The sequence below is a fragment of the Carassius carassius genome, chromosome 9, assembly GCF_963082965.1.
Source record: "Carassius carassius chromosome 9, fCarCar2.1, whole genome shotgun sequence".
Taxonomy (NCBI): Eukaryota; Metazoa; Chordata; class Actinopteri; order Cypriniformes; family Cyprinidae; genus Carassius; species Carassius carassius.
Genome location: NC_081763.1, coordinates 23,003,985 through 23,029,061, shown reverse-complemented (window position 1 = coordinate 23,029,061; position 25,077 = coordinate 23,003,985). Strand labels below are relative to the sequence as shown.

Here is a 25,077-nt window from a genome sequence, read left to right as displayed (position 1 = left end):
TCGGATCAGTCTGAAAAGATAAAGCACACTAAGTCAGATCAGTCTGAAGGTGGTTTTAGCTTGAAAGGACGAGTAGCATTCAGAAATTTTTGTCTCATAAGAATAAGCAGCAGCTTAAATAGCAAATCTCAAGCCAACCTAATTAAATACTTTACTAAATAAAATTGAATGAAAACCATAAAACCACAACAAAATGACTGAAAAAAAATAATCTAAATATTAATAAAAACTATAATAGAATCTCAAAAAAAGCTAAAAGAACATTGGCTGTGGTGCCAGATGTGACACCTGTGGTCCCTGCAGGCATGAATAGACAGATCAAAAAGTCATTGATACAATTTATTTTTTTTTACCACTGCAGCTACAGGTCCTTTATCAATTGCTGCTGTTTAGATAGCAATAAAACATCTCACTCCTCCTGTGACTTTCCTACAAAACCATTACACCGAAATAAGGTACACAACAATATGTTACAATAGAACAGATGATAAATTATATTATACAGTTATAATGCCAACAATTTGAGCACATATCCATAAAAGCAGCCTGCTCCCAGTAAAATGATAGTTTTGTAAATACACAGACACAATAACATGGGAAAATAAAATGTTATGCATGTTCACAAGGTTAGTCCTCCACAATAAATGCATAATGAGTACATAACAGAAAAACGGGTAACAGCAAAACAAGATGGTCGAGACTGAATGAGCTAGATATCATATGGATTCAATAGTAAAACTAGTCTGCATAATCGAGTACTTTACAGTGATGTTCACTAGCAGGGAGTCTTGTTAATTAGGATCAGTGCCAGCTTAAACCATCACGGCCATCAAAAGCACATGACATACATCTTAAAGCGGTCTTTATAGCCACCCCCAACCCCCAAAATGCCTGAGTATGGCTGTAGATTATTGACCTTAACACACCCAGGCTCTGCTACAAGACTGCACATGGGCAGTATTACAATATTTCCAGCAGAGGTCACTAGATCACAAATGAGAGAAACTTATGTAGCCACAATGATAATAAAACCAAAAAAAAAAAAGCAGGAATAATGATGATAATCATAATTATAACTGGGGAACCAATAAAGAGAGATAGATGTCAGTTAGAAAATAACTGTAGCTCTCCATTTAAAAAGGACAAGCAATGTCACTTTGGTAACTACTGTTGGTGGCAGATGTTGCCTTCTTGTGCTTAACTGCTTGAATTAAAAGTGTAGACACAGCAAGCCACAGGAAACACCAAAGTCAAAGGTGTTCTCGCTTTAAATGTACAAAGTCTAGTTTAAGTCTCATTTAATGGTAAAACTGTGGCCAAAATAATCTTGAATACAGAGCAATGCAAATCAACCACAGGTTTCTAACTGTAGAAAGATGCAGATGAACCCAAACATACATTTATACCACAAATACAACAAAAAGAAAAAAAAATCAAATCAATCATACAATCTATTACAGGACCTCTCCCACATTATAACCGGTCTTAGCTTGTCCACTTATTCTTGTAACACTATAAGCAAGTTAGCTTTGAATACAGAACTGAAGATTTTCTTAACAGCCAGCTCTGATATACGCTTGGCCTTTTTCCCCGACGTATATGAACAGAATGAATTAGGAAGCAGTGATTAGTGATTCAGCTGTCGGTTATAACAGTAAGATGCATTAGGACCTGATGAAGATACACGAACACAAATTTCCTCCCGTTTCCCTTTGCTCCTTCCATACGCACACATACATAAATTACAAAATAAAAGCGTTACTGAAATGATCACATTTCAGACTGTTGGATACTCACAGAGAAGCTAAGCGGATGAATTAGTATGGATTAGCTGTTGGTTATGGAGCTGTGCAAATAGTGAGCACTACTGAATTGAAAGAACCCATATACCCAATAAACAACGTCTCGGAATTGTAAAGCAGTAAAAAAAAAACAGGCTTCGGTATAAAAATTGAGCTGTATTATGATATGCAAACCAACTACCCGTCATGCATTAAAAAAAGAAACGGAAGAAAGAACTACTCTTCACTTCAGCATGAAGTTCATCTTTCAATGCATCAGGTTTGAAACCATTCACACATGCAGTTCACAGACTCCCTCCTAGTCCCCGGCTTTGCTCGTATCTTAGTGAACGGTTTCCCATCTCTTCTCGTGCTAAGGACTAATGGTGGGTCAACAGTCAAAAGAAGATATATCAGAGCATGTGCAAAATCCCTGCTTAGAAAGTCAAAATCATTTCCATGTAAACTGATAGAGAGTCCTCTCAAGCGTACTGTAAATACACATGGTGTATAAGCACTGGTGTAGAACTTACAGGCTGCTTTGATTAAAAGGGTTAGCTTTATCTAGCACACGGTTTCAAGGACTAGAAATTAGAAAAATTAAGACAAACCAGTACTCCTAGTTTCAAACCTCTGATAAGAAAAGCAAGCCATCAAAAAAAGAAGTTAAAAACAGGACCCCTTGAAACGAGAGGTTGCTTCCCGGGAAGAAAAAATCCTAGACGCTGTATCGTTGATGTTTTTTTTTTCTGAGAAAATTTAGAAAAGAATACCAAATCGTTGTATGGTACCAATCTCTGACAGGAGAGGAAGGGAATTGCCTGCCAGTGTAAAACCTGTAAACACCACTGCTACTCCCAAAAGTCTCAAAAAAAGCACACAGGTTTGGGGGAACAAAACAGAGCACGTTGTCTATACCATAGGAAAGGAGATGGGAGAGAGCTTTGTGTGGATTTCGGGGAGGCAAATGTTGTTCCTCACAATAAGAAGGGGTTGGTAGTGCCGCCGGCTTGTGTCGCTGCACCTGTGGGCAGTAGCCCTCCGCTCATGAGCGGCTGGGGCATGGACATGGAGGCTGGGATCCCCATATTTGGCATCTGGCCCACGGGCCCGAGAGGAGCCATGCCGGCTATGGGTACCATAGAGACGGGGCCAGCTGGAGGCATTGAGGACAGAGGCAAGGGCTCGTTGCTTCTCTGCGCCACGCTTAAGCCCTGTCCACTCAGGCCCATCATGGGACTGACTCTCATCTGGTTGAGGGTGGGTGGCTGTGGCTGGTTCACCTGGAAGGGGTTAACCTGAGCTGCAGGAGTTGAAGCTGCTCCAGAGACTGAAATGAGACCAATGTGAGGTACAGGTGAGTGCATTGCTTAATAAAAAAAATCTGGGCATCTACAAGGTTTTTAAATTCCAATTCAAGGCTTTTTACATCTTCTGACTTTGAAATGTGCTGTGCTTACATTTAATTAAATCATAACTTTCTCAAGTTTACAAATTTTTTTTTTGAGATAACTGCTTTCTGTCCCCAAATGTAAGACTTTTTAAAATGATAAATTAAGACTTTCTAACCTTGAATTGTATAAAATTTGATTAATTTAAAGACCCCTGTAAATGTGCAAGAGATCTTGGTGAAGAGTACCTCCAGCTAGGAAAGGGTTGGAGACTGGAGCCTGCTGGGGAAGCTTGCCGACCAGAGAGTCTAGGTTGACAAGAGCGACGTTGGGACCCAGGAAAGACTCGGGAGTTTTTCTGGTTGAGCTGCTTGGCATGTCAAACAGATCAGAGCCTACAGACAAGCTGGTATGCGATGGCAAGGCAGAGCTTCCTCTACCATCACCTGTCAAAAACATCACATGTTCATTTCATTCCCATCAACAGACGACATTTCTTTTAACTAGTAAACTGTTGTGACAGCAGCCAGCGTTTACCTGTCAATGCTGAGGAGCGAAGACTGTCAAACTCAGAGAGGTCCTCCCTGGAAGTACCATTTGGTGTGGAGAAAAGATCAAAGCTGCCGACTGAGGGAAATAAGAAAGACATTTGGGATTAAAAATGAAGATGAAAATACATTTTAAAGTGAAACATTTTTTAACATGCTCACCTGTGGCAGGGGCTTTGGGGCGGGTGGCAGGCATTGGGCTCCAGGGATCAGCAGCTGCAGGAGCCGGGGTAGACCCCCAGGGGTCACTGCTTTTCAGAGGAGCAACTGAGGAAGAGGCACTGGGGAGACCCCAGGGATCCACAGGAGCAGCTGGTTTACGGGCTGCACCTGGAAGATACACACAGATGTGTTAAGTAACACCTTAAGTAGAACTACGATGAAAAACCACCGCCAATTCCTAACTCTGACTCTTGTTTATCAATAACTGAAGAAAGACCTTTTTCAGAGCTCATGTTTTTTTTAAATAAAATCAAACCCTAATGAGTTGCAATATAACGGAAGTAGCAGCAGATCTTTTCTTCCATATTGTGATAAGTGAGTGAAATGGATTATTGAAAAGAAAAAAACAACCTAATGCCGGACCTTGGTTCTATCCATTAGCTGTAGATTGAATGGAGGCAGATCTAAATTAAAGCCTGCAGGTTATTATAAGAAATAGCCAGAATTTCAGGGGCCTAGATGATTGGAGAAGTCCACTATGTTTCACCAGTAAGAAGTTTGCCATTTCACCAGAAGATTGACATTTTGAATAAAAAAAATGTAACAGAAATTAAAAAGAGACAGAAAAAAATTGCACAGATTAACCATCCACAAGATGCATTTATGAGGTCATTTGAAAGCACAACACAATAATGAGCATATTGATGTAAATAAGACCACAGAATAATCACTACATGTCAAAACCTAATGAATTAAACCTGAACAAACTAAAATATGACAGGAAAGAAGGAAAAAAATTAATTTGGAGACTAGGCTCAAATTCCAAGTTTAAGATTGATCACATATACTTCAAAAAGATGACATTAATCCATTATTTAAAATCTGATGGCTATACTAAAATTATTTTCAAAACAGGAGGAGCAACAAAAGAAATTATATTTTCAAATGAGTGTGACAGGCAATGCAAGTAAAATGGGAGTAGAAGTTGTGATTTTAGAGGTTATTCAATTTCAAACAGTTAAAACTGGTGGTTCTTGGTGCGGTTTCCACTTCAAGAGGACATGCACATTTGCCTCAGTGCTTCTCCCCATGCACTTCATGACTGTAGTCTGGCTTGAACTTAAAAAAAACTAGGCTGCTGGAAGAGGAACTCTCTCAACCGGTGCAAATCTGAATACTGGGTCTCTGTTTTGTTCACACTGGAATGCACTACTACCAGCCTAGCTACATTACTGAGCTGCCATGAACAGCTACAGGACCAAACTACAGTATGAAAGAGCCTTGGGTGGGGTGGGGGGTGCTTTTGATAAACAGGTGGTCCTCACATTGTGACCACTAACTTTTTTTTGTTTGTAAAATTTGAATCAAATATGCCTTAAATTCGAACAAAAAGCTAGTATCTATTATGCAAAAGGTTGTGGTGGGATAAATGCACTTTTGTTAGTATTAAGCCTAAAGCGATCAGCATAGCAGGAAGCTGATGCAAACTGTTGTCAATGTGCTATTAATAACTAGTCAAATGTGATCTTGTGTGTGAAGGGTGTTTACTAGTGTTTGAGTATGTCTGTTTATAGAATTAAAACATTTAATAACAATTAATAACATTTTCCTCATCCATTTGACAATTTATCACAATATATATGCTTTTTCTCCAAAATGGTTTAAAAGGGTGATTTATTTCCCTCCAGAGGAAACATTCAATCCATTTTACTGCTGCTAAGCAGATGTTTAAATGTAAAGATTTAAATGGTCACAAGACTAGGAAGAACACACATTTTAGGATACATAATGGTCAACCAAAAGTGTTTAAATCATCATGATAAGTACAATCTAATTTTTATTGTCCAGCACTAGTTTGTGAGTCTGTGTTTACCGTAGGACTGCCAGGGGTCTGAGGCAGGGCCTGCTGCTGCAGCTCCTGCTCCCCAAGGGTCCGATGCTTGATTGGCAGGGCCCTCGGGAACCGCGTCCATCAGATCCATCAGAGATGACTGTGGAGGCTACACACACAACATACAAGATTATTGCCCACAGACAGATCTCACTATCCAAAGCAATCACATCTGCTTTAGTCAATAAGAATTCAGCAGCTGATCTAATTATACTCCCATTACGAGTAAACAGGTCCGCAAACAAAGAAAGGGAAAAAAGTTAATTGAAGAGATTAATGAAATTGTTTTCTGGTGACATTATTAAGCTTATAGTAGTAAAAACAGAAGTCTAGCATTATAGTTTAGGATTACACAGTAATCAGTAATTAGGTAACTGAACATTTTCAGTTCATATACATTGAGGTTGACATCTTGTGGAATTGCCAATTCTTTGATAATTATGCAGCAGCTTTTATGAGCTCATTCATTGCGAGACATGGAATATTTGAACTTAAATGTAATTGTCACACCACACAACCATTTAAAAAGAACTAATAAAAAAACAAAACAAATGAAGGCAAAAAAGCTGACAATTTGACAGCCTCCAAGTATACAATACGGTTTAAATAAATGTGGGGTCACAGTAATACTCTGAATACTTTTATTCAACAAGGAAACACTGAATTGATCAAATGTGACAGTAAAGACATTGATGTTACAAAAGATTTTTTTAAATGCAAAAAATTACAAAATGTAAATAAATGCTGTGTTAAACTTTATATTCAAGTATCTACAATAATCCTGAGCAGCACAACGGTTTTCAACATTGATAATAAATGTGTCTAAACCATCAAATCATATTAGAATGATTTTTGACGGATGATGTGACACTGAAGACTGGAGTAATGATGCTGAAAGTGCATCACTGGAATAAATTACACTTTACAGTAGATTTAAATGAATTTAAAAAAAATATATATATATGTATATATTTTCACAATAGGATTGTTCTTACTGTTTTATTGATCAAATAAATGTTTGAGCAGTGGCGCATGCCTACATTTTAAAATAAAATAAAGATATATTTTTGACTGAATAAAAAAAAAAAAGCAGAATTCTGCTCTACTGTTATGTTAGCTAGCATCATGAAATTAGCCACTTGGCTCTCGAGGACTTTATCGAAGTTTTAAAACTTGACAGCCTCTGATCAGTATATGCTTTTTTATATATATGGAATCGAGCAGAATGAACGTTCAGGTAAAATGTCTTTGTTCTAAGAAAGAATGCCATCCATATTTGGAACGACACAAGGCTGAGCAATTGATGAAAATTCTCATTGCTTTGTGAACGGTTCCTTTAATAAATGAATATCCAGGAGGTCAGGGACGTGTAAACCTTCTGCAGAGTTTTGTGTGGCCACAGATTCAGTTCAGGCCTACGGTCAGAGGCTTCACCTACCTCTTTCTTCTTCTTGGACACTTTCCCTGTGCTGGAGTCTTTACGGCTTTCTTCCAGAGCCATCTGGAGCCGCAGGTCATCCCCACGACGCATCCTCTCCTCCTGAACAACCATGCAGACACACACGAAAGAATTCATGTTATATCACACACACATTATGGAGTGTAAGCCGCCTGTTGAATCACAGTGTGAACCTGCCACCCTGTGTCCTATGACGATGAAGCCCTGTTGTTGTGATTCACAGTGATTCAGCATCAAAATTCAGTTACTGAGACATGTAAAAATCTGAAGATTATACAATTACACATTGAAGCCAATACTCAGAATTGTGTTAGCATTACTTCGCAAACCAAGAAACACACCCAGCCCTTTTGTTTCCTCATCAGGTCAGTTTCAAAAGGCAGAGGAGACAGGAAGGAAACATGTAAAAGGAATGTAGCAAGGAATGCAAAACATGTCAGTGGGAAGAACCGAGAAAAAATCTAGTCCCTATGTCAATTTTGTGGCAGTATATATATAACCTTGTATTTGGTAAATCATATTCATGACAATTAAAGCTTCAAAGCTGAAAGGTAATGAGAACAGAGATCTTCTGTAAGGTTTGACCTACAGTACAAATCATCACATCTAAACAATTATTTTAATAAGATGTTTCAAAACTGGAAAATGTCAGCAATCAAACATGGTTAAATGAGGCTGTAGTGCAAGCAAAGCTCCTTTAAAAGAAAGATATTTCACATAGCCAAAAAAAGATTTCTAATGTTTCTAAATACAATACATTTTAGTGCAAAGCTAAAACATGAATGATTTACACTGGAGACAAAGATAAAAGAGAAAGGACATTGTTTACACAGCAGAAAAAGTGATTTCACCGTTTCACCATAAGCCTCAATATTTCAACGTAACCTCTGACTCTCTAATATAATTATGACCCCTAGTTTACATCAGGATCTGACAGGGAAGATGCTCACAGAATGAATCACTATCCCCATTATTGACACCTGACAGCTATACACTGAGAGGCAGGTTTAAGATGGCCAACTGTGACACACAAATGTAGGAAGTACTGTACACCTCTCTTTCAGACTAGCCCCTCTCTTAAAGCACTAACATGCCTGCTTTTTTCTTTTATAAACTCATCCCAGATGTCCAAGAGCACACACACAATTCCTTCACATTATTTATTGAGCAGTGAGCCCCAAGCATAATCAGAGGTTTCAGGAACATTATACTTCCCATTGTATCAGCTGCCTCACTTCATCACTTTTAGAAGATGTGGTTTTAAATCCCAGCGAGACAGTTGTGTGGTTGTATGGCTTCCACACTTATTTGTAAATATAAGTAAATAATATCCTCTTGCTGGTCTGGCCCCACTTTGCAAGAAAAGGACAACTAGGTATATTTGTGTAACATGTGATTGGAAAGAAAATGAGCCAGCATGAGGTCATACTTATATTTCAAATTGACACATCATCAAGAAATTAAAGTACAGTGATGCAAATACCCCTGAGCTTGCAGTAAGAAATTAAACATTTTCCCAGAAATAGAGTAACTGTATCTCTATCACCTAGGGGTGAGCGATATCATGAGTTTTGCTTGTGGATGATTAAAATGTCCCCATGATCTGTTTTTGAAGAAATATAGTATTGTGCTACAGCGCACATTCTATCAGTTGCAGTTCCAGCACCTCAGTCTCAATATACTGTACAACGCCACATACATTTACATCAAATGTTAACTCAACGGTAGAGCTACACTCATGGGTCCCTGCGCTTCACAAAAGTACATTATCTGCATGTGCTTCAAAGCCTTGCCAGTTAAACATTATTCAAACATTTAGTTCTGACATGTGCTTTTTCTGAGCGCGTACACCTGAAGCCCGCACACACACTAAAAAACCTGTTTGCTGGACTAAGATATTTCACATCTGATTATCCTAACACTGTCAAAAACACAAGGTTTACATATAAACACAGTTGGTTATGCCCAGAGTGAAAGTAAACATCTCTTAAAGCGACAGTACTAAATATGATACCGCTCTTCATTAAAGGGATAGTTCACCCAACAATTTAAATTCTGTCATAGTTTACTCACTTGTCCCAAACCTGCATTAATTTCTTTCTTCTGCTCAAAGAAGATATTTTGAAGAATATGGGTAACCAAACAGTTGCTGGTCCCCACTGACTTTGATAGTAGGAAAAAAAAAAAACCTTGGAAGTCCCTGGGGACTGAAACCTGTTTGGTTCAAAATAACTTAATGTTAAAAGAAACTAGAATCAGGTTTAAAACATCTTGAGAGTGGGTAAATGATAATTTCATTTTTGGGTGAACTATCCATTTAATGTTAAATAACATGGATGCACATGTACAGCACAAAATAAAAAAAAAATGTGCTGGGTAAATAAGTTGACCGCTCATTTGCATACCAACATGGCTAACAGCTGTTAGCTGCACAATCACCATTTTAGACCATTTCAATCGAGATTTTCCTGAAAAAAAAGTGTGAAATTTTTTTAGCCATATCACCCACCCCTTCCATTACCTAATTAAACAGTGAACCAGTTAGTATGTGTTAACGGTGTGGATGCATGAGAAGCACAGTAAGGTAAATCTGTATCTTATAAGATGTACAAATATACAGATATACAAATGTGTTCTTCAAAGCTGTAACTTTAAATAAACCAACAAACACTAATTTTATTTCAATTAAAATTTCCACTTCTGTGTCAAATATTTTTCCACATTTGATGCAGTAAATTACGATTTGATTATTCACTGTGGCTAGATATTTGCTAATGGGGAACCATTAGAGCAAGACATTCTCTGAAATTGCTTGCTGATTTGTCTGGGTGGTGGAACAAAACAGTTTTAACTATGGAGTGATATTCAAGCATATTAGGACAAATTAAAAGCAAGGAGAGAAAATAACTTGAACTAATAACTGAAATAAGTCTGCAGTCAATCTGACACCGCAAGTGGGAATCTATGGCTATTCGGCTAAAATAAAATCACAAGCGAAGTTAAGACTTAGAAAAACAAATGGAAACTAATTACATCACCCAAAAGTCAATGGGTTACTTGAATTGGTTTTTGGTTTAATGCCTGATATAAGTTCTGTGGTTAACACAAGCTCAAGATATTTTCACGTTTTATTTTACATATATTATTTAATATATGCAAGTACTACCTCTTGTGATTCTTTTGGTTCTTTCATATGTCTTGAAAAAGGCTGTTGCAACTAGGGGCTAAATAGGACTAAATTGTCAGAGACCTTAAACATCATGTCATCAAACAGGTAAACTAGTCCGCTTTTACAGCCTCATTGTGTTTATAATCATGCGTAAACTTTCAGGGAAAATAAAGCCTGAAATAGCACTCTATAAAAAGCTCTTTTTAATGTACATCTGTGCTTCTGGGTAGCCCCGCCCATCATGAAAACTCATTGATCCAAAATCCTTCTCATAACTGTACATTAAGCATCTCAAATCATATAATAAGCTGTCGGTGTGTCACATCAGGCAGCAGTTTTAGGGGGGTATTGAGTGACATGATGTACCTGCTCAGCGGCCTCTCGGCTCATGGCAAGAGCCAGTTGCAACTGTAGCTCCTCTTCCCCACTCGTCTGAGGTCTAGCTTGCTCCAACTCTGAAGATGCATTGGGAGACGTGGCTAAAACCAAACAAAACACACATACAATGACATTATCATTCAAGCACTGCACCGCTACCACAACCGGCTGGGTTATCTTAAAGTGCCCCATTATGCAATTTTTAAGATTCCTAATATTGTTTTGGGAGTCTCCTACAATAGGATTGCATGCATGCAATGTCAATAAAGCTTTCGTTTTTTCAAAATAATGCATTTAATATTACCTCATTTTTCAGTGATTCTCAAACGATTCGTTTGAAGCAGTTCAAAGATTCAGTCTCTCTAAACCCCATGAGCATGCACTGATTGGTCAGATGGCCCAGTCTGTTGTGATTGGTCTACGGGGTACAGCGGTGTCAGAAAGGATACGCCCATTTCAATAGTACTGTATTTTGAAATGCTCTATAGAAAATATAAACCTCTATTATTTATCATACAGGTTGTGATTCAGTGGAGCAGCTGTACCAAATAAACAGGATACTAATCCATCTTTCAACAGCAAGCATGTTGTGAATCCCGTGTTTAACTCCCCAAGATTAGAGGAGCAGTTATCAGTAGAATGATGTTTGTGGGCGGGGTCAAGTTGTTCACGGTCGGCCAATGTAGAACATAAGCGCACATTATGCAAATGTGGGATTCACATGACTAACGACTCGTTTCAGTTGTTCAGAGTCGATTCTTTATTTTGGGAGACAACTATTTATAGTGCACTTTCAGCATTACAACTTTGTAGATTGTTTACATTCACATATATTACACACTGCACAAAAGGCAATATTTGACATGGCATAATAGGGGCACTTTAAGGCTGGGCTTGGGTGAGCCAACAAGCATACATTACAATTACTGTTGAGCGGGTTTTATCAGTTACTCATATGCCACAACACAAGAACAACTTAAAATATTATTGCAAACTCTCTTTTCAGTCATTTTATGTCTGTCACTCAATGAATAAGAGGATATTTAAAGAGGCAATTGTGAATATCAAATAAAAAAGTGCTGCACATGCCAGGCAATAATAAAGAAGTCAAGCTTCAGAGTACAAGGATCAGTTACGGGCCATTGAGAGCCCAACACCTAACAATGCACAGGTCACAAGGCCAGATCTAACAATACACTCTAAGCAGCCACAACTGCTCAAACTAGAAGCACATGACACGCCTGACAAAAAGAGCTGCACATTTGTGTTAAGCCTCTGATGTTTTAAGTTGCCACCATTAGTCTTGGTGGTTTTTTTGTAAGCAGCATCAATCAATAGACTGCTTGTCTCTTATCCATAAGATCTCCGACAGCCATTAGGACTAGTCTTGATGTATCGCTTCAGTAATGGTCAGAAACATTGGACCTGGAGAATCTCAGTGCCTTTTGAAACAAGCTTCCTGGTCTCTATACCCCAAGGGACTAGAAATTACAACCAAAGGGCTTGATTGAGTCTGTGGGAAAAGCAGTAGAGACGAACGGGGAAATGAGGTAGTGTGGGTGTGGAGCTTTGGTGAGATCACAGATGACATCACAAGTGCTTCCTGTCCACACCACTCTAACTGCGTTAAAATGGAAATATGACTCATATGCCTACTGCATGTTTCAAAGTCAATTTCTCAGAATCATAAATTAAATAGCAAGGTAGTTTTTTCCATTCATAGACTCACTGAGAATTTTTTTTTTATTAGCATGATGATTTGATTTTAAGCTTATTTTGGCCATTAACCACAATTATAGACAGTTTCCTGGATGACATGTTAACCATCTTATATGTAAAGCAACCAATCTGATTACAGCCAGCCAGACCAAAAAGTGCCAGACAATCAGGACTGTCTCAATAAATAGCCTCAGCCGGCACAAGAAATGGCCTTTTTTGTACAATACCATTTTATTTTTACTTGCCACACCAGCATCTATGCCTATTTTCGTTATCAGCTGAAACAAAGCTCGTCGTTTAACTAATAGTTAAGGGTTTAACTTCATAGTCCAACGGTTATATTCTGAACTAGGTTTCAAAATGTGGCCAAAATTCTGTTCAAAGAAAATAACTGGTGTCACATTGTTTGTCAAAGTCATTTGACAAATTTGAATGATGTTTAAGCAAAAAAAGTAAAAAATAAGCATCAGTGTTTTTGTAGTGTGGAGGCATGAGCAGAGTTTGGTTGCATTATGTTGGCTGATGTAAAGGCATCCAGAATCTATTTTAAACAAGGTCAAGATTTTCCTTGGCTATTGGTTTAATTTGCTGTGTCCTTTAGCCAAGACAGTGTCATGCACTGCTCCAGGCAAAACTTAGTCTTTAAGAAAAATAGTAAGCAGCTTGACATCTCACTGTTACACAGCTTTAATACTTTCTCCTGGTTATGTGCACCTATGTGATGTCTAACACACAGTTCACCAAGACAAGAGCTTTTTATGTGCATGAAACTGATGAGGGTGTTTTCAGTGTAAGCAAAAGCAAGAAAACATGTCCCGGACACCTTCAAATGACAATTCCGATACAATAACAAAAACAATACAGAAGGGGGAAAAAAAAAAGCTTGTTTTGACATCTGATAATGACTTAAAGGTTTTAGAGGTTTTCCATCAGCTGTTTCATAAGCAGTACAGTCACATTTCAATTCACTCAGCTAGAAGAGGAATACACTTGTTGACAGCAACTGTGTTATTACCAACAACCCTCTACATTGTGAGTAAATCACTCGCATATGCAACTAAATCTACATTCTGGTGATTAAATGATGTCTAATATTAGCCAATGGCTAATAAATTCTCAGATTTTACTCGCCAGTGTGTGAGTTAGAGGCGAAGTATAAGTTTAGCTCAGATATACACACGCCGAAAACTCTGGGACAGCTGTATCGATACTTGTATCATCAAATCTCTGTGACGATACATTGTCATGTTGATGTATCGAACACAGCACTAATGCGCATGAACAATTCATAGTGCTCTCCACTGCAAGTGTAGTGATCTTTAGATGCCAGATACTGTGTATGTGCGTTGATGTTTATATACAAATAAAAGCGTACATTAAATCTACTCATATAAACCAACAGTGTCTCTTCATTGCACTAGGCAATATTTGAAAAACACTTCCGACCACAGAGTGCCAAAACACACTTGCTGCCAATCAGCAGTAAGGGGCAAGTCTAGTAATAAAAGGGAGAAGATTGCACAGTGCACAGGACAGATATTAGCGAGGCGAGGTCCTGTTGGGGTATGGGAATGTTTGTTTTGGTGATTTCAAATATCAACATTGTTTGGCGAAATTTGCTTAGTGCACTTTTAAGACTTGAAAATAGTGATTAATAGACTTTCAAATGGATGAAAGAAAATGAGTTAATATCACATATATATATCTATCTTTATAACTATTCCTTTAGCACGATCCCTGAATACCAAACCACAGGTTTGTATATCAGGAAACCTGAATGACAGAAAATTATTATAAAATCAAAAGCTTGTCATCATACAACTAATTTCACAAACCAACAAAATCACATCTTATTGTTTAGAACCATATCCTAATTTTCTTTCATCTGATAAAGTGTAAATTACATCATCTGACAGAGCCCATTTACACTTTCTGGAGAAACCAGGAAAGTAGCAGAGGAATGCAAAACACTCCTGCTAACAATACAGCTTTTCTTTTTTCATTTTTGTTGATGACTGTTTACACCGTTTTTCATGCTATCAAGCTTCCCATACACTTTTCATATTTGACATCTAATCCTCAATCCAACATGTTAATGCAATTGATGACAAAGGACACTAGGAGAAGGTCACAAAAAAAAAAGAAAATTACTCCAATGGTTAGATTTTGAATTGTGATTAAATGAAACTGGCTGATTTGCTCAGAGCAGATTATCAAATTCTTTTTTTATACTGTATAAAGAGAGGCAGGAGGTAGGAAAAAGAAAATGATGAGAGACATATGCAGCTTCCTCCCTGAAGCACAGGGCAGAGAAAAAGACCTCTGGGATTTCAGGAATTGCTGAGGGAAAGGGGTGGGGCGTGAACGGCACGCAGCTGTCCGGGGCAGACGTACAGCCACTGAGTGCTGCAGGGAGGCACAAAAGAGGATGTGTCTCCTGCAGGGTAACAGCAGACAAGCAGTTCCTGGTCTGCAGAGTAAAGAATTTGCACCATGCAGTCTGAGCTCCAGGTGTGCAGAGATTCTTAAAGAATTCAACAGTTTATTTTTTTTTATTTTTTTTACAAAAGAACCAGCCCAGATTCAGTTGTTGCCATTAACAGCAACATTTCAGACATAAAAGGGAAATATCAGCAGGCTACCTGCTACCTTTTATTGTTGGTAAAGGTCTTAATATGGTCCTCAAGAATAATGTAGCCTGTAGCATTTAAAAAAGCTTCAGTTTCAGAGTAGCAGCGGTTGTACCAGTTAACAACTGATCCTGATACCAGTCTTAATACAATGGTAAACTTTTAATGACAATGCATCTCCTCTGTTTAAATCTTGCTTTACAAAAACATACAAAATACTTTTAAAAGAGTAGTTTACACTATCACCAATATTTGTCATTTTTCAAATATCAGCATCGGCCGATAAGCTTTTCTGCTTGGCCAATGTGTTCTAGGCGGGACTTTTATTTTGACAGCACTGAGAAAGGCAGCGCCTGAGCGCACACAGTGATCAAACTCTCTCTCGTTTACGGTTAACAGTTCTGTCTAATATGAATAGAAGTCCGTCTAATAATCAGATAGAACAGTTAAACAAGATGAATTAATGTATACAAAAAGTATTATAACGATTGCTTTTATATTATTAGTAATAGAAAGGCAAACATTATAATACTTTCTTGTTTGCCATCAGCATTAAGCTAATACGCATTTGAAGCTAATATGTAAATGAATATTTACATTACACAAACTTAGTCGAATCCAGCTGTGAGATCTAGTGAAGTGTGCATTTTTATCCAGCATGATCGCGTTCTAGGTGACGGTCAATATGTGTGAATTGAATGCTTTAAACTTTAAACTCATGATTTCAAATTATGCTGCGCTTTATGCATTTGCCACTGTCATATTTGTCCTTTTCTCTGTGTGCTATATGTAAAATGAGTGTTACCTTGGATTTATTTTAAAAACATGATTCCCACTGCACACAAACTTCCCAGAATACTGAGTGCCCTGTTGATTACAGTGGTTACTTCCTTTTTGATTATATTTTTATTAAATATTTATTTATTTGTGATGGTCAAATGATTGTCAAATGATTTCAAATTTCTTTAATGGGAATAAATATTAGGGGTGGGAGAAAAAATTGTTTCTACGATGCATCGCAACGCTCTCTTCAACGATTTGGAATATTTCAGAATCGATTCAGAGCTTGTTTATTTTTTGCGCATATGGCACGTGTGTGCGCTAGAGACGTGGTGGGCTTCTTTGTACAGAATTTGCGCTGCGAGACACGAACACATTGCTTGACAGTCTGTGCTTCCACCCGCCGTGTTTTACTTTAGATATGCTTTCATTGATGCCGTTTGGAATGCAGTACATATTAGATGCATGAAACTCATGCACTGACAGACTTTCATGTACGCTTTGTGTTTGTTGTCCTGAAGTTCAGTTGGGGCTGATTATCATTTCGTAAAAATGAGAATCGATTATAATCGAGATAAATATTTAATAATAAATATAAATATAATAAATATAATCAAGTCCAAAAATTCAGCAAAAAATTTTCAACATACTTCTATAAAATAATGAAGAATTTAAGTGCATTAGGTGTGTTTTTGCTTTTTTTTATATTTGCATTTAATTTATGAACTGCTCCGTAAATGGAATAGTTACATAGTTGGAATAGTTCCGTCATATTTGAACACACACAACACAGAAACCGGGGGTTTAAAGTTGAGATTTGCACCCATAATTATTACCGTAGTGGCATTCATGTTCAGCACATAAATACGATCTTTTCAAAATGATTTCACAGAACTAAGAGTACCTATCTAAAAGTTCTATCGGGGGGACTTGATACTAAGATACCTTGATAAGACGATACTGGCATGTGTGTTTATTAAATATTTCAGCTAATATAATTTGTCTTGAGCTGAAAATGTTCACAGCAGTTTTCCATATTTAATACCATTTTATCCCACAGTCAGCAACAAAAAATGTGTGTAGAACTCATGCCTGGTAAGTTAACAAGCTAAAGAAACTTACATCCATGATATGATGCAGGTGAGCCCTCAGACTTGCCATACTCCTCTGAGTAGCTGGTGGAGAGGTTGGGTTGGCTGGAGCCACGGCCAAAGCTGATCTGATTGTTGCTGCCCACACTGGTGGCCACCTGTGCCATGCGCTCCTTAGTCTTCAGGGCCTGAGAGCGTTCACCCTTCAGACGGTCATCATCCTTCAGCATCACGACCAGCTGCTTAGACTTCTCCCTGACGTTGATGCCCTGGTCTTTGCCGTCCCGATCGATATACTGGAAATCCTTGAGTGTCTGTATGGCAAAGATGTTTTCTTTGCACTGCAGGGCCACTCGCTCGGAACCCGTTTTGATCAGGTAGTCCAGCAGCGTCAGAGCCTTGTACACATGCCGCCAGTTCTTTCCATGGTCGTTCAGCCTCTTCCAAATCATAGTCATTATCTCCGAAAAGGCCACCACATTGTAAGTGAGGTCTGCGATCTCTGACATCAGAGAACTGGAGGGGCCCCACGGGTCATTTGAAGTCGCTTCCCTGACCTTCTTCTCTGGCTCTGAATAGTTATTTACCACATTTTTCATTTGTCTCCGAATAGTTGGCATGGTGGCGTGTAGTGTTAAAATCCTTGAGAATTGAAAGTAAACTCAGTGTTGCTTAAAAACTAAAAAAGAGGTCTGTTGTGCAATAGTTCAAAACACGTTCTCGGTTCGAACAGTTTCTCAGTGTTACTCTGCGCCTGCTAAAAACATTTCCACAGAGTGAAGGAAGCCAGCTCGATGAATTCCTCCATTAACTGAAACACAAAACCAAAATGTCAGACAGAAACGGAAAAGGTTCAAACCAGAAGCTAGTAATAGTTGCTAAGCAAATTAGACTACATGTAATATAGAGCACATTAAAAGCATTTATAATAATCATTTTTCTTTCCTAAAAAAATTAGCAAAAATAGTGATTATGTTGATAAACATGGTAAATTGCACAATGTACATACAGAAGTTTAATGGTCCATTACCAAACTGCACTTGCAGCTCCTTCAGATAACCCCACAGTTCAGATAGAGACATGGATCACAGCTGATCACTTTTCGAAGCATTAAACTACCCAGGTACACGTGGTGTAAAACATAACCATGTACACACAGAAGGGCGGCTTAGTGAGTGAAGTGCTTCCTATTACTCATCTTTTACAGTAACATAACACTCATGTGGGAAGACATCTTATTTCCCAAAAGTAATTGCACCATACTGTGCTCTCCATTACAGTATGGCATGTAAAATCAGTCTATGCTTGAACTCAAACACGTTCATTGTGTCTGCAAGCACAAATGAAGAATCAAAGTCATACTAAATCTAAGCTTCCTGTCCTGAGCACACCGTGACGCTTCAATCGCTAAGAAAACATCTCAACCCATCCTATAAATTCATTAAAAGCTACTGAAATCTGACTCCTGTTTTGCCGCAGAGGAGCCAAGAGAGCACTGGCTTACGAGCAACCCCCACTGCCGCTCCCCAAGCCCGCATACACATGAATACAGCCGTGGCCTAATGAAACATCTGCTGCTTTAATGACCAGTTCAGGTCCAGCATATCAGAGGAAGAGAAGGGCAACTACCGGAACAAAGCTCACTGTGACGGGGGTCCAGGAAGCTAGCACACAGGCCCTGGTCTGTGTAAGGATGGCCTCCTTCATACTAAAAGAACAGGTCTGGCAATGTCCTGCCAATATCAAGGAGTCTCAGTGATCGGTCTTGAAGCAGCGCCAGAGAATGGGCATAACAAGTCCTGTGAGCAGCACTGGCTCTCTCTTTTCTACTTTGAGAAGACATGAAACCAGTCCAGGAAATCGGCTCAAGTGACACTATGGTACTTTAAAAGACATAAATGCTTACTATAGTACTATAGTACCCGATCTGCATTGGGTACTACTGTTGCTAGGGGTGGGCGACATAGCATAAAAATGATATCCCGATATTTCAAGAATATATGTGCTAACAATATTTATGACGATATATAAACAATTTTTTTTAAAAATTAAAACATGGAACAACGTTTTATTGCTGATTGCAGCTGGCAGGCAGAAGCATTTATTAGTGCAAACAAAATTAAGAGCATTTTCAATCCTGTTCCAATGAGCTACTGTCATCGATGACAGACAACCTAATTTGAAGTGTAAATCTATTGTCATAAGTCACAGCATGTTCGACTTGAAGCAGACCAATCGGTGTACAGGGCTGTAGCTGGGGTTTGCGGGGCAGGTTTTACTGGTGGGCTCTTTTTGAAATTGTGTAAATAGCACAAATATACAAATTGAACAACGTTTAATTTTTCTCAAGTTTGTAGGTGTCCAGGTACAGAAACTGAATAAAATGTAAATAGCATTGCATAGTCTTTTCTGTATAAATTAAATCTGGATTAATTCTTGTTAAAACTAAGTAATTCCGTAAAGAGCAGTGAGTGGTTTTATCCCATTTAATTTCTTGGAATAACATTAAGGACACTGAAAGCAGCTAGTAAATTAGGCGCGGTCACTTTAAGAGATAATACATCCAATATGATACACATTCCAATTCTTCGCAAGTGTTTACTTTCACTTAAGACATAACTGACCATTTTTTCGAGGACACTTTCAAAGTGATAATTTTGTATGTAATTGTCATTTCAAGAGCAAGAAGAGACAAAACTTAATTCAGTGTTTAAGGGCTGCAGACGCAGCTCTCTGCATGCACACTGTACGTACTGAACAGTGCGTGGTTGCTGAATTAAGCTTTTTATGTGTTTTTTGCTTGTATGTTTAAACTGGCGAGCTGTATAAGTTCGTTCAGGCATGGGAGGAAGCACTAGTTTTGGTGTTTGCACGGTGCACACACAGCGTGCAAACTCTCAGCTGAGTTTCTCTGCATCTTCTGTTTGAATGCTTTAAACAGTTTTGAATGTTTAAACTGGCAAGTCTTAAAACACGTTCAATTGATAAGATTTCAGGGTGACCCTCAGGCCTTCTTTTTACGCTGGCCTCAGGCAGATGGTTAAAATCACCACCCCCTTCCCCTCTCTCCACACGGCTTTACTTAAGATATGCTCCTTGCTTATTCCTGAAGATAAGAGTGTGCGCTCAAATACACTCTAGAACCCCTCTCGCGATACTTTGTCATACACCAATCAGTCTGCGCAGCGCTACTTCAAGTCTTGTGGTGGAGTTGTGCGCCACGCTAGTGAATGTAGATCCACCATACGCGATTACGTCACTATATCATTGATATGACACTTTTTTTTATCATGTAAAAATTTGTACCGGTATCGTGGACTGTATGATATGGCACACCCCTCCTACCTGTTGCACTACATGGAAATGCTGTTATAAACATTTTGGGGAATCAGCAGTGTTTTATCAACGTCAGATCTCTACAGAACTTCCTTAATCTGAGAACCGTTGAATACCTCCTTGAAAGCACCTTTAATATTTTGCAAACAATATTTTTCTCTTAAATAGCAGAGAGAATGGAGCGCAGATATATATATATATATATATATATATATATATATATATATATATATATATATATATACATACATGCAAAGACCCCGTTAAATGGCTTGAATGACGGTTTTCCTGCCTGTTTTCTTTCCTGTGTTGATGCCCGCAGCCATATAACCCTGTAGCCCAAGACTGGATGACCACTGAAACTAAGACAGGCTGAGCCTGGTCAGTACCTAGATGGGAGAAAAAGGAGAGCAACAAACTCCAGAAAGATGTCATTTTATGTGAATCCCCAGACCTTTATCTAGTATTATAATGGGATTATTCCATCTTGGAGAGAGAGTTTTACCATGCTGACTGTCATAACAGAACGGAGCGGAGAATAACTACAGCTGCAGCAGAAGGAAGATCAATTTCTGTAAACTTAAATGTAAATATAATTCTGTCTCTCCCTCACATTAACATACGAAATGGCTTTAGATGATATAGGCTATATGTGGCATGAAAAGCAAACTGGTGCTCTTCTGTTTCTTTTGGTGTGTAACTCCCCCTTGTGCCATATAAAAAGCACAATAATCGCGGTTGTTAGATCAAATAATTGTGATTAGATGGTTAATTATCGTGACAGGCCTAACAGCAATACAATATAAACCATCTCATTCATTCATTTCCTATTGAAAAATGTGCTTTGAGTACAACATTGTCACATCAATGAGTCATGATCCGCTACTTGGTTAGTCAACTACAGGGGGAGGGGAATTCTCATTCTACAGAGTAGGGGAGTGCTGATCCGATATTCAGTATCGGTACTGGCATTTTCTGCTGGATCAGGGTATCAGTCAGACGAGACCGAACAAAATCCAATATTGTGAGTATACTACTGTGTTATTGTTAAGCCCCACGAAAAGCACAAAATTGGTATAAAGAACCATAAAGTTTCTTTGCACTATACTCCAAGTCTTCTGAAGCCTTTCTAAAGTTTATTGCGAGGTACAGATTAAAAATTAAGTCATTAAATTCAAGTTCATGTGAACTTTTCACTCCGCTGCGGCTGTCATCCATTCAGCAATCAAACTGCATGTCGCATTCAGTTACGCGATCAAGACAAATGAAAATGTATCCAAGATGATTCACTATTCCTATTATTATACTTGATCTGTAGATAATGATCAGTAATTTGGCATAAAATGACTATCTTGCTGGATTTTAGTGCCGTTTCTAAAGCATGTTACTTTCTATGGGGTGTCTGTTAGAGCACAAAACTGGAGTAAGAGAGCACTATGAATTGTTCTTCATGCTCACAGTAACCAAAATGTAAAACTGTTAAAAGAAAAAGCTCAAACTATCACACAGATATAATACTCTACGCATTAAAATACTCTTGCCTCTGTGCTTGGAACTTTTTTTATGTGGAGCGCAGCGTGCTGTGACTCCGTGTCACTGAATTATCCGCTAACCTAGTTTACAATAGTATTTTGCCATAGATTGTTTATATATTTAATCATTTGTTGTTTTTCTTTACAATGAAGTTGCCTATATGTGTCAGATTGTGTTTAACACACAAAAGAGTGATGATCAAGTCAACACGTTAAGGTATGGCAATTCTACACTGATAAAAAAAAAAAAAAAAACACTGCATTGGTATCAGATCGGTATCGGCCGATACTCAATTTCTGGTATCGGATCAGGAACTGTTTAGACCTACTAGAAATCATCTGATTGGACAACAATCTGTGTAGCGCACGATTCTTCAATATTTTTGGTCCATTTTCCCAGAAAGAGAAAGACAAGGACAAGAACAAAAAATAACCCTAACGCAAATTACATACAGACACCAAAATGAAAAGCAGCACACACTAAATTGGCCATACAATACTAGCAGTGAAAAGCCAAAAATCAAGATGACCTTGCTGCACACAGGAATTGCTGTGACCTATTCCTCCTACATTTGACATGCGCAAACCATGCCGATCCATGACCGGCCACATGATGGCCTTGCAATGAATACTAACAGAGACAATTTATAAGAGACATGACATTTCCTCAATCCTCAATACAACTATATAAGGAAAACCCGTAACAGCAAAGATGGCGGTTGTATGCACATGCCCCGCCCCTCCCGCTGGAATGCCAATCATCTGCTTTAAACAGTCAATCCAGGAAACATTTAAGCCTGGTTCCACTGACGTAGCGCACAGTTGAGGAACTCTTGCGCACGCGTAGTAAAAGTATAACCTGTGGGGAAAAGGGCGTTTTAAACCTTATTTTGGGGCAAAGTCATCAAAATTTTTCAGCTATTTTTATCAACTTTTACTGCTGTTTCTATACATGCAGTTTTTATGTCCCGGTGACCAGTGAAAGTGCAGTTCTGACTCTATGCCCATTCATTTAGATAGGAGCCTAGTCTTGTTAGTCTGAAATAGCTGCCCGGAGGCGTTGACAAGATGGCGTCTGAGTGGTACGACTTGCCTAAAAGGATTTTGATACTAATCCTGCAAATGAAACACCAAGAGCAAGTTCTGCACAGCTGTGGAGGACAGGTTATCCCGATATCACTCAATCCAAACCAAAGATAGCGAGCATGGCAAGAGCCAGCATGTCTCATGTCTTTAAGGATCCATTGTTGAATCGCTAAGGAAGGATGTATGGTGGCAGAGCGAATCCGGCAGCAAAAAAAGGCAGGTGTTAAGACTTTGTATGCTAAAAAACTACAAGAATTAGAAGGGAAAATCGGGGGAAATGCACACATCTTGAATTTCTCCATAGAATTCAGGTGAACTGAAAAAGGGTGGATGTTATATAATCCAGCGCTTGTAAGAACTGCATACTGCTCACAGGTAAACCAACCGGTTCTGCCACTTCAAGTCAACGGCTTCCTATACATAATACTACAGAAATTACTCAACATGAAATGTTTCCAATACCATGGTACGTTCAAGCACTAAATCGGTAAGAAAAGACATGATAAATGCTAAACTCCACTTTAGTGGCTAAATAAAGGCAGATGATCGGCACTTGCTGTGTTCTCCTCTAGAGACTCTGTTTGTCTAATTACAGGAAGCAAAACACTGAACGATGAAGATGCATATGCTGCAGAAAATGATCACAGAAATCGGGAGGAACTGCGAAATCTCTGTTATTATGGGGATAAAACGGTTCTGACCGGTCACACTGTCCACAATCTTTGTAGTGTTGACAAAACAAACTGGTTAAACCACAAATCCATCTTTACCAAAACTTGAGCAAAGGATTTGTGTAACGTTACACAGTAACCTCGCAAACAAAACCCACGACAAACTAATCTAGCACTACCATAAATGTAAAGAGAAAGAAAGTGTTTGGTCAATTTCTTAAGAAAGGACTGACTAAACCAAAGTTAAGTCGTGGTCAAATATTTATATAAGATACTATAGCTATACGAATACACTTACATCTTATATACCGAATAGACCGAGATTACAGAAATGAATAGGAAACATGAGTTTACAGCTCCATTTAAATATATCTCTGTTAACGTTACACAAACACAAATAATCCCAACGAGGCTTGTTAACAACAGTTTAACCAAACAAGGCCGGTTACAAATGTATTAAAATATCGAGCTAACTTCAGCACAACCAAAACAATAAAATGTAGGTTACCATTAGAGACCAAAATGCTAAATGTATAAAGCAACATTAACGACTTTAGACCGTTCCCACCGTAAGGTTTAATTGCTAACTAACGTTAGCAAGCTACAGAAACCACGACGGAAGTTTTCGTTCAGTAGGAGAACTTTTTAAAAACTATTTTATTTTACTAATACAATGTTGTTAAAAATGTTTTTAGACTTAGCGCATAGAACTGTGTTGGTTTGGGGCTTTATTTTTAAGGACATCGACTCTTTTAAAAATCTATAAAATGAGTTTAAGTATTAGCCGTTTAGGCTAGCTAACTGTGGCTATGCTCCGACTAACTTGCTAGTTTAATCAAATATATCTCAAATTCCTCTCCGACCGCAAAGTAAATCGAGCTATATCAAAGTCCTTCACTTTAATTCAAGTGTTTATGTACAAACAACCTGAATTAGTGAAACCTCAAGCCGAAATGTGCCTGGTGCTCGGTGGAGATATCGCCATACCGAGAGAAGCGACTAGAAAACAAAAACAGTAACTTACCAAACCTCCTGTGCCGATGATCACCGGGGGTAACACCCGGCATAAGTACACACTACACGTATGAGAGATATAGAAACTTTATTTTCTAAGACACGGTCGCGATGGTTGTGCTGGGCTTGTGTGTGTGACACCCACAGCGTTCATCAACATGGCGCTCTGACTGCACATTCATCCTCCTCAGGAGGGGCGAGAAAAGACAAAGGGTGTGACCAAAGTCACTGGGCTTCATTCTTAAAACTCTTTATTTCCCGAATATCACTGTTGCGAGCCTGTTTACGGTTATGAAAGTCAACCGAGACACCCATTAAGCGCTGCTCTACTAAAATCAGCGCACCTTTTCCGCCATCGTGAGATAAGTGTGCTCTTGAATTACCCAAAACCGATCAAATCGGCGGAATGTGGCTCCCAAGTGGGTTTAAATTAGACACA

General features: G+C 38.5%; 1 protein-coding gene across 2 annotated transcripts; it reads right to left on the bottom strand.

The window, feature by feature from the left end:
• Positions 1–326: 326 nt before the first annotated feature.
• Positions 327–24,995, bottom strand: LOC132149341 (epsin-2-like). Of its 2 annotated transcripts, none has more exons than XM_059558499.1 (9): positions 24,649–24,995; positions 17,031–17,810; positions 10,768–10,880; positions 7,212–7,313; positions 5,756–5,873; positions 3,883–4,050; positions 3,710–3,799; positions 3,421–3,618; positions 327–3,111 (listed from the first exon to the last, which is right to left on the bottom strand). In XM_059558499.1, exons 2-9 carry the CDS (start codon positions 17,617–17,619, stop codon positions 2,759–2,761), a joined length of 1,731 nt encoding a protein of 576 aa, XP_059414482.1. In that variant the 5' UTR covers positions 17,620–17,810; positions 24,649–24,995; the 3' UTR covers positions 327–2,758. The 2 variants fall into 2 exon arrangements, with proteins under 2 accessions (XP_059414482.1, XP_059414481.1); XM_059558498.1 differs by having other exon boundaries at positions 5,756–5,882; positions 24,649–24,991.
• Between the last annotated feature and the right edge of the window lie 82 nt (positions 24,996–25,077).